Raw genomic sequence first — 10,289 nt, 5'->3', positions numbered from 1 at the left:
AAGGAGATCAACAGTGAAAGATTTATCAAAACCTATGGGACATAGCACAAGCAAGTTTAAATACAAACAAGTGGTTTCATTGGCTTTGACTTATTTACCAGGGCCAGTGTATGTTGCTCTGAGCCTCAGGGGTATGGCATCATTCTGAAGAAAGCATGGGAATGAAAAACAAAAAATTATATATTTAACCTTTGCCAGAATTGTGTATAGCTTCTGTGCCAAGAGAGAATAGTAGTGATTCTAATATACAATAATTATTCATAAACATTGCTTTCACTAGAAATTCAGCTGAATTTTGTAAGAATCATTTCTTTTAAATGAATTACAGTAAGGAGAGAATTCTTCCATGTTTTTCTTTTTCAGGCAACTGCACATAAAAACTCTTCATTAAGCTCTGTGATGGTGAAGTTTCATGTGGCCTTTAAAATTCAAGATGAAATTGACCATGTCTTTTACTTTTTCTGCACTTTTACCAGCCCTCCTCAATGTGAAAACCCAGCAGTCTTCATCACTACAGGCAACATTTAAAGATAGAGGTATCCAACCCAGTAGACCAGGTTAAACAGCAGGAAAGATGTAGGAAAAAAGACCCTGGAGTAAGAGTCCAGTTCTAAGATGTCTATGTGAATCCTTCCTCTCCTCCATGAGCCTGATTTACACTCTTCATAACAACAGAAAAAGCTCTGGCAGTCTTTACCATCCAGACATTCATAGACACATGCATCTTCAAATTCTTGCCAATACATGGCATTGTTCAATGTGATGACTGTCGTTGGTGGTCTCATGTCAAGTACAGAATAATTCTGAGAAAAGGAAAAGAAACAGACAGTTTGACAATGATACAGATAACAGTTAATAATCATGCAAAAAAAATCACAGGAGCTGAGTGGCTGACACTACAGGAATTCTATATTTAGATATAGGAATTCTAGGTTTATATACAGGGATTCTAGATTTAGGAAGCATCTTTCTTTCCCTCAAACGATGGCATTTCGATGAATTTCCCTAGAGACACTGTGGAGTGGCATATTAATTCTAGGTGTGTTATTTAATTGTGTAACTCAAGCATATATTCCTTCCTAGTAACATTTTCACATTTAGGAGTTCATTTGCCTGTCAGAATATTATTTGCAAGCTGCTTTAAACACTTGCAGCTACTAAATTTAAGAATGGATTCTGAAACATAAGGAAGATGTCCCCCTCTCCATTTAATTATAGAAAGATCTCCACTTAGCATAGCTGTATTCACTGTCTCTTTACCCCGATTTATAAAAACAGCTATGTTTTGCAACAGATAGTGATGATTTTAGTACAGGATTTTAAAATTCCACCCCTAAGCATGTCCCTGTACTACCTATGACACTAGCCATGCTCAGAAACAGGCACTTTGATATGCATCCTCACAGTACCACTCACACCTAGAAACCTCTCATTCTTCAATGTACTCCTTATTTACATTGTCATCTTTTTTGTCATGTAATTTCTTTTTTTTTTCGTGAAAGGTGCTTTCTCACAACAGTCTCACCTCTCATCAAGCTGCTTGTTCCATCCTCAAAAATGTCACCACCTCCACTAGCATTACTAGGAAAGGTCCTAATCAGCTTGCTGCTCGTCTGCATTGCCCTCACAAAGCAGACTTCAGCCCTACCAGCGAGATTTTCTCTATCCTGGGGCTCTGTCCTCTCTGTGGTTGCACTGAGCACTGTCTTTGATGGTAGTAGTATGCTGGGTATGCACGAACAAGCTAGTCAAGCTGGAAGGTGGTCTGGGCCCCTACTTCCACACTTACTATACAAGGTGCTCAGTGTTTCCTGTTGTATGACATTGGGCTATATCTGGAAATTTTCACTCTGGATGCAAAACAGATCAGTGATATTACAGATGTGATTCACTGGAGATTTTCTGGTGTCTATTGACTTAATTTTCTTCCTGCAAATCCTTTGGTTTTGCACACGATAATATTACCCGTCTCATTAAAAGTGCTGGTTCCCAAGCTAAGAACTTGGTGTGGCACCCCTCTGCTTAGGTGTTGGCACCTCCAACACAGCTAGCTACATCTGAACAACTACCCTATGGGATCCAGTCAATTAATTCTACAACAAAATTTGTCTCATCATAAGTAAATAGCTAAAATCTCTCAGGTGCATTGTGCTGTGGACTGTGAACAGACTGCAGTTTAGAAGCACATTATTCTAAATCTATTTGTTGTGAATCACTTTTCTCTTAGATTAGATGACAGAGATTACACTCTTTTGGATTTGTGCCTGGAGAGAGTTTTGGTAGCAGGGGAGGGGGCTACTGGCATGGCTTCTGTAAGAAGTTTTGAGAAACTCCCTCAGCTCCAAAGTCAGATGTGTCTCTGACCAAGACTAAGACAGTCAGTGTCTACGCTACAACATACTTAACTAGAGAAAAACAGTGTTTGTGAGGAGAGAGACTTGGTGCAAATAACCACGTGGACATCAAGGTTATTGAGGAAAGAACAGTGTTGGCACACCAGAGCAAGCTTTTCCATTCAGCCCATAGTGAGATGAAAGGCTGAGCCCTTGCAACCTGTTTTGATGAATGGTTAAGAAGAATCCCATGCTGGAGCAGGGGACTGATCCCCAAGAAGTGTGTGACTCTGAGGGAAGCACATGATAGAGAAGTTTGTTGCTGGAAGGATCACATCCCATAAACAGGACCCACAAGTTGGTGAAATTCATGAAGGACTGTCTCTCATTAGAAGAGATGCCATGCTGCAGTAGGAGAGAACTGTGAGGAATTTTACTCTTGAGGACGAAGGAATGGCTGACACAACATGGATTGGGCTGGGATTAACCTCAACTCCCATTCCCTGCCTTCTTGCACTGTGTGGGGGAGTAGGTAGCAGAGCTCCACTCAGTAAAAAGAGAAGACTGGGGGAAGGTGTATTTAAGATCTGGTTTATTTATCACTGCTTTAGTCTGATCCAAGTGGTGACTTGCTGGTGGTTTTATTTAAATTAAACCACTTCCATTTCTCTAGGTTGACTTTGTCTTTTGCCTGGGGCTACAATTGGTGAGTGAGCCCTCCCTGTCCTAAATCGGTACCCTTGAGTCTTGTGATGTGTTTTCTCCTACCTATCCCACTTCAGTTTATGAGCTATACAATATGCTGCCACATGGAAAAGGCCAAAGATTATTGTACAAGCAATTATTTTTTGACTGTTATACTTGGGAGAGAAAAAGCCATGAGTAAAGTACCCATGGAATTCTGCTATACCACCATGTCAGATTGTTCACTTATTGCAGGACTTTATGTAAATTTTTGACTCAGAATCTGAAATTTTCTATGCCTAGCTACAAGATTCATGTTAAAAAAAGTAGAAAGGCTAAATTAGATCTGTCCAGATGACATTGGTAGTGAAGATAAATAAGTGTCCTGGTTCTGCAATGGAAACTTTTTCATCTCTCAATAGCCTGGGGTTTTCACTTTGTTTGGGTTTTGCTTTGTTTTGTTTTGTTTTTTGTTTTGTTATATCAACACTCTGCTCAGAACAGAAGATAAAATAAATTCCTTGACAATACAGAACTATTAGTCTGACTGCTTTAATTTCTGCCAGGTAGGAGTGATCCTGTAGTGACTAGATGGTGAGGGTGTATGGTATCCACTATGTCCTCTGCATCCTGATGAGCTGGAATTGGGAGGAGAGGGGTGAATGCTCAGTGGGTGACAGCTCAGTACCACCTGAGAGGTCTGGCAAGGCAATTCTCACATGCCTTGAACAAGGAAGTTCAGATGCATTGCTAAACACACTTAATAGAATTATTTCAGGCAAGGTATATGCTCTCTAGGAGGAAAAACATGGAGTGGGATTACCTGAACATGGATTTAGTAAGATTAATAAATTTCACCTTTTAGGCAGCACCACTACAAGGCTGGAAAAGATAAGATGGCGTATTGAGAGTCAGAGACACTGCCGATTTTAGGCAGTTTATGCTATAATTTGACCATGGAAGTTGTTTATGTGTAGAACAATATCTGTATTATGATGAAAAGAATGAGAAGGAAAGGCAAAAGAAAAGGCAAAGATAAAGGCAAAGAAAAGGCAAAGGCAAGATAAAAGGAAAAGGCAAAGGAAAAGGAAAAGGAGGATTAAAAAGGCTTGAAAAAGCTGTAGATAGTTCCCAAGTAGATCTGGCTGAAAGGAAAATCCTGCTGCTCATTCAATGTCCTTCATTAACTTCGTCTTCCAGAAAAATCTATCCACAAAGTGACAGCAATAGCAAGTGTATAAATGCAATGCAATGCTTGCTGTAAACCACTCATTGTCCATCAGGAGAGCTTCAATGCCATATAAGCTCTTTAAATACATGAGAAAACTCATGTAGAAATAAAACAAAACCCGAAGAGTGTAACACTACTTGTAAAAGCTAAGCTAGTAACATGGAGGTAGCAGTTGTAAATAATAAACTTCAGCACATCCACAGAATAAAATGCAAGAGCAATGTTTTACTTCTGTCCCTGTTCTTATTTGGATCCAAAAGCAGGTCACCCAACCAGCTGATTAAATGGCTGTCTGAATGCTATAGACATATATAAAAAATGTTTCTGTAAATATATTAATGGCAAAAGAAGAGGCAAAGACAACCTCCACTCTTTATTGGATGCAGAGAGGAATATAGTAACCAAAGATGAAGAAAAGCCAGAGGTACTTAATACCTTTTTTGTCTCAATTTTTAATAGTGGGACAGGTTTTCTTCAGGGCAAGTGGCCTCCTGAACTGGCAGATGGAGCAAGGGACTAGTATAGTCCTCCTGTAATCCAGGAGGAATCAGTAAGGGACCTGCTCAGACACTTGGATCCTCACAAGTCCATGGGACCAGATGGGATCCATCCTAGGGTGCTGAAAAAGCTGGCAGATGAGCTGGCCAAGCCACTCTCCATCATTTTTCCACAGTCCTGGCACACTGGAGAGGTCCCAGAGGACTGGAAGCTGGCCAACGTGATGCCCATCCACAAGAAGGGCTGGAAGGAGGAGCTAGGGAATGACAGGCCTGTCAGCCTGACCTCAGTGCCAGGCAAGATTATGGAACAGGTCAATTTGAGTGAAATCACACAGCACTTACAGGATGGCCAAGGGATCAGGCCCAGTCAGCATGGATTTAGGAAGGGCAGGTCCTGCCTCACCAAACTCATCTCCTTTTATGATCAGGTTACCTGCCTGGTGGATGTGGGGAGGCCTGTGGATGTAGTCTACCTGGACTTCAGCAAGGCCTTTGACACTGTCTGCCACAACAAACTACTGACCAAGCTATCAGCCTGTGGCTTGGACAGATTCATTCTGAAATGGGTCAAGAACTCACTAAAGATTTTACAGATGTGCAAATGAATTATGTTCTATGAAACTCATGCTCATTACTTCTTTATAAAATGTAATGAGAAACTGCAGTATTATATGAAGCAGGCACATGACATTTCTGAGGCAAAAATAGTACACAGTATTCTAAACTTCGATAAGCCCTTATAGAAAGAGTGAGCTATGTTCCTCTGCAACAGCTGAAAACAAACTGACCTTTTAAGAAAAAAAGGCAAAACACTATTTATAATATAGTCAGGGTGAAGCATAGCACACTGTTACAGCTGTCTTAGGAATTATTACAAGTAAATGTCAACCGTACCTTCATGCCTTCATTGCTTTCACTGAATGAAATAGTTTACTTACCATCACATGACCAAAACTGACATCAGGTAGCTTGAATGAAGATAACAAAGGAGTTATTCAGAAGAAAACATACTTACTGCTTTGTTAAGCATTCCTTAAAACTATCCTTTAAATGCATTTTTCCATAAATGCTGATTATTCCTATATATTTAGCATAATATTTTGTATGCTTTAAAATGGCATAAAACTTCAGCAAAATTCACCCCTAATTTCCACCTACTTTAAATCTTAATTCAACCCATTACATGTATTTATTTAGTGAGCAATATTTGGGCATTTGTTCATGTGCCGGTCTCATCAATGCTGCATGCTTTCCTTCATCTTCATTCACATGTCTAGAAATACATCCTATTCACAAAGATGCTCATTCCTTTCATTCAGTCTTTCTATAGGATGGCAGTTTTAGTTTGATCATTAGCAAGTTCATTTTGGATGTCTTGTGGTTTTCTTTTAGTAATGCTTTTGCCTTTTGTATGCAATGTATTTTTACAAGAAGTTACTAGAATTTTAATGGCGTTTTCATTTACTAAGTCTATGGCTTTCTAGGCTTTCTTTGATTCCATCTTGTGCTTCAGCTTTTCCTTCATTAGTTTTTCATTCAGTCATTTTCCATAGAACTTAATTCAATACCTTTTAACCTCAAGACATATTATCCCCTGAATTGAGCCTTCTCTTCAATTTCCTTCTTCACATTTTTCCTATTTGGTTTTGCATTTCTGAATTCATATGTCCATATTTCCCCCAGTATGTAAAGCAGTATTCAAGATCTCCAATTACTGATCTCAAACACATAAGATTTTCTACAGATCTTGAACAGACAAACCACTTCCCCTTCCCTATGTTTGCAGTGAGATTTTGTTTTTCATTATATTGCCCTCTCTCATTCTCATATCTGTTATGAAGTATTCAGGTAATTCGAGGTGATTTTTCTAATTTATTCTAGATAAGTAGTTTTTCTGTGTGCCTGGGTGTGAGAAGAGCCTTTTTGTCAAAAACGCAGCTTACAGTACACAAAAATGTAAGCGGCCTCTGGTTTTGTGCTGAGGAGCAAGCCTCTTGTGCATAGGGCTAAAAATCAATGATGGTGCCCAGTGTAAGACATTGGAATCCCATTTGAAAAGTTCACAAATACTTCTAGACATGTTAAGCCATGAAATAGCAGATGCATTTTAATACAGATTGATGTGCATGTTTTGTATAACAACCTATGCAATCTATTTAAGTGGGATCCCTTTATGACAACCAGCACAGGAATTAGAGGACAAAAGACACACAGGAAGAGCTGCTGCCTCATGTCAGCAGGCTGCTTCTGTTATGAATAGACCTCACTCAAAAGGCACATAACTGCTTTAGTGTTACTGTGGGTATTTATTTTCCATCACAGCAGATCACATCACAAACTGGGAAGACCTCAGAGGAGTAGAACGCCCTGGGATTATAGGCTGCCATTGAATGATTCTTTGTTCTCTGAGCCATGCACATGTTAAAAAAGAAATTTAAATATTTCCATCTTACCGACTTTTTCTTCTTAGTACAGTTTGGCTTTCTGCAGCTTGAATAGTAGTTAAGGGTTGCATACTCCATCAGAGCAGCAAAGACAAATAGAAAGCATACAGTCACAAACAAATCCATAGCAGTGACATAGGAGACACGAGGTAATGACTTCCTTGCAATGGTACTCAAAGTTGTCATGGTCAGTACTGTGGTGATGCCTGCAAAGAGAAACTTAATTTAATTATATGCAACACAAATTTTCCATGTCTTAGAAGAATCTTTGGAAACAAACACACAAACTGTGCCCAAATAATTCATTTATTTAATTTGACGGTATAAAACATAAGTAAAAATAATATTGGTATAGCCAGTGGTATTTTGTAAACCAAGATTTCCTCAGTTTATGTTTGTTGTTGAAAAATCCCTCTTGGTATGTTTTTCCTCATCTATTCCTTTTTCTGGTCCCTGGTATGTTGGAGATGGGGGTGAGGGAGAAGGAGAGAATAAAGAAATTTTTGAAGAAAGAAGAAATTATACTAAACACAGAAAAAAGAGGAAGAAAGAAAAAGAAATAAACCTAGGGGAAAGGAAAAAGAAAAAAAAAAAGGAACATGGTCTTTTTTCACAGCAGTATTGCTCTCATGAATAACCTTGTGCTCAAAAAAGGAAAAGTGGGCAGTGGACAAGAGGTTTGACTGCAAATATATTTTTATGCTGCTGCTTCCTTGCAAGCCCCCCCTGCTATTTTCTTTCCATGTATGGGAAAATAAGCTCTCATACAAACTTCAGATCCAGCCTGAATGGAAGTGGCCTTTGTAATACGTGCAAAGCATCACATTTTAGATTGATTTACTAATAATAAATACAATGGGAATTACTTAGGTTGAAGCAATAAAAACAGTCCTGGAATGAGATCTGTGGGGTGTTACTTCTTTGGCTGCTGGCAATTCATATAATTTCTCTTCATTCCTGAGGAATAGAAGCCTTTTCACTCCCACTTTAGACTGATACTTTTAATAATTTGTTATAAACTGCAAGCCTTCTGATAGAGAAAAAAAAATCTTGGTGTCTTAGGAAAAAAAAAAAGCTCTCACTCAAATAAGTCTCAAGAGAGAATCTGCTCTAAAAACAATATAACCATAAGGTAATCTTTCTTTTTATAGTTAAATGGATATTTTGCAATGGTACACAGTGTTTAAAATATCAGGAATGACTGAAATTATGCCTTATGGTAAAATTTCTTCCCACAAAGAATACTATGAAAAGAAAGAAGCATTCTATGGATTACTTTTGACTTCTTTCTGGTTATAAAGGAGTGCCCATCTCTGATTTGCAATGTTTGATAGAAATTACAGTAATTCCCAAGAATAACCCTCCCCATTCAAACCATCAGAAAGTCCCTGGAAGAGACAGAAAGCAGCTTATTGCCTGGGCCTCAGGTTTCTTCTTCAAGGAATAATGATTATATTCCTTAAATATCCATTACCTAGAAACAACTAAAAAAGTTGCTGAAAAACCCACAACTCAATAATGAAGATGAAATCAATGTTGATAGGAAGTGGGAAATGTGGACTTCTATGTACCTTGGCCATCTAAAGGCTATTGGGAAAATATTTTTGTTTTCTGCCATGTGTGCTGCCTCTCAATACAAACCCATATGGCATCCATGGTCCAGCAAACTCTCCGGACCCCTCAAAACCAGTATTGTAGGTAGCTAGCTGATGCTTTGAAAAAGCTCTGAAGACAAAACCTATATTTAGCTATTCATTACAACAGTCAACTGCAAACATGTTCAACCACAAAAGATGCTGGCTCATCAGCCTTGATTTGGCCCTTGCTGACTATGGGTTAGTCTTTCTGTAATGGCCCTGACTCAGGCCGAGGGAGTCACTAACACTGGAAGAACTGCATTCAGTCTATGACGTAATGTACAATATGAGATAAAGTTCGTTAACATTTTCTAACCCATGTTCATATTTCTAACACAAGTCTGTACTTTTCAGAGCCACAGGTACATGTACCTGCTCTCAGGTTTTTACTTAGCTTAAAAAAAAAAAAATAATCAAAACCTATAGTGTTCTTAAAGTGTCCTTTCACTCCGGAGAAAGTTTTTATTTCTCACTCATACTGTGATAGGATCTCAGATTATTTTAGGATATTTTTTTTAAAAACAAAAAGACTAAAAAAAAAAAAAAAAAAGGGAGTGTGGGGCAGGGAGGGAGATGTGCGTGATGAAGCTTGCAATACTCAAAGCCCCTTTCTTTTGCAAAAGTCTGAATTTTTTCTACTGAATGTTGTATTTACAACGTAATATTTTTCTTCTATTTTTACTGAAATACAGGTATAATTTTGTATTATTCATGACAAGTATTGTACAGGTATCTTAAATGACAACTAGCTTCCAAAGTGACTATGGACAGGAAGGCAGAGAAGTGAAAGAAAAAATATCATTAACCTCTCTGCTTAAGTACAGAACTCCTCAATTCAACCCAAATTACGTATCTGTGACTTAAGCTTGAATGTGAAATGCCTGCCCAAATCATGCTTGAGACTGTGAAACCATATAAACTCTAGATGAAAATTAAGCCAAACCAACACAGTAAATCATGCTGTATGTATGTCTCACTGATACAGAATCTGAGAGTTTGGGGCGGCTCTGGACCAATTTTAGCTGATTGAAATAAAGTTTGATAAAATTTGTAGACAACAGTTTAAGATTTATTTTGGTTTAAGTTATGAATGGTGTCTATCCTTAGTCTGTTTGATAGCAAAACAGATTTTGCTACCAGAATATAAAACCTCAGGGAAAGTAAAGTTTAGCATTATCACAAGCCATCATATTTTCTGGAGTATATGTCACATTTCAAATTACAGTGAGGGTATGAAACAAGATTGCTGAGAGCATAGACTGAAATATCCAAAGGTAAAACAAACATATTTTTACTTCTATTGTTTATATAAAATGATTTTATAATATGAAATCCAACAGAAAAGCATCATTCTTCGTTTAAGCTGAGGCTCAGTCTTGAATTTCAGCTCAGGCAATAAACAGACAAGGAGGTTTTGAAACAATAAAAATTCTATCTAGTGGATCAATTTTACACCTAAC

General features: G+C 38.1%; 1 protein-coding gene across 1 annotated transcript in view; it reads right to left on the bottom strand.

Annotated features, from left to right (window-relative positions):
- Nucleotides 1-366: 366 nt before the first annotated feature.
- GABRG3 (gamma-aminobutyric acid type A receptor subunit gamma3) overlaps nucleotides 367-10,289 on the bottom strand; it is a 411,489-nt gene continuing 401,566 nt past the window's right edge. The window contains exons 8-10 of the mRNA XM_068140659.1: nucleotides 7,202-7,398; nucleotides 5,687-5,716; nucleotides 367-803 (exon numbers count right to left, since the gene is read on the bottom strand). Of these exons, the coding sequence (XP_067996760.1) occupies nucleotides 525-803; nucleotides 5,687-5,716; nucleotides 7,202-7,398 (506 nt within the window). The 3' untranslated portion in view covers nucleotides 367-524. The remainder of the gene's footprint in view (nucleotides 804-5,686; nucleotides 5,717-7,201; nucleotides 7,399-10,289) is intronic.

Source organism: Melanerpes formicivorus, unplaced genomic scaffold (genome assembly GCF_026170545.1).
Source record: "Melanerpes formicivorus ecotype bairdi unplaced genomic scaffold, bMelFor1.0.p_v2 SCAF_1, whole genome shotgun sequence".
Classification (NCBI taxonomy): Eukaryota; Metazoa; Chordata; class Aves; order Piciformes; family Picidae; genus Melanerpes; species Melanerpes formicivorus.
The sequence above is the reverse complement of the archived record's forward strand: the minus strand, read 5'-3'. Positions and strand labels throughout refer to the sequence as shown.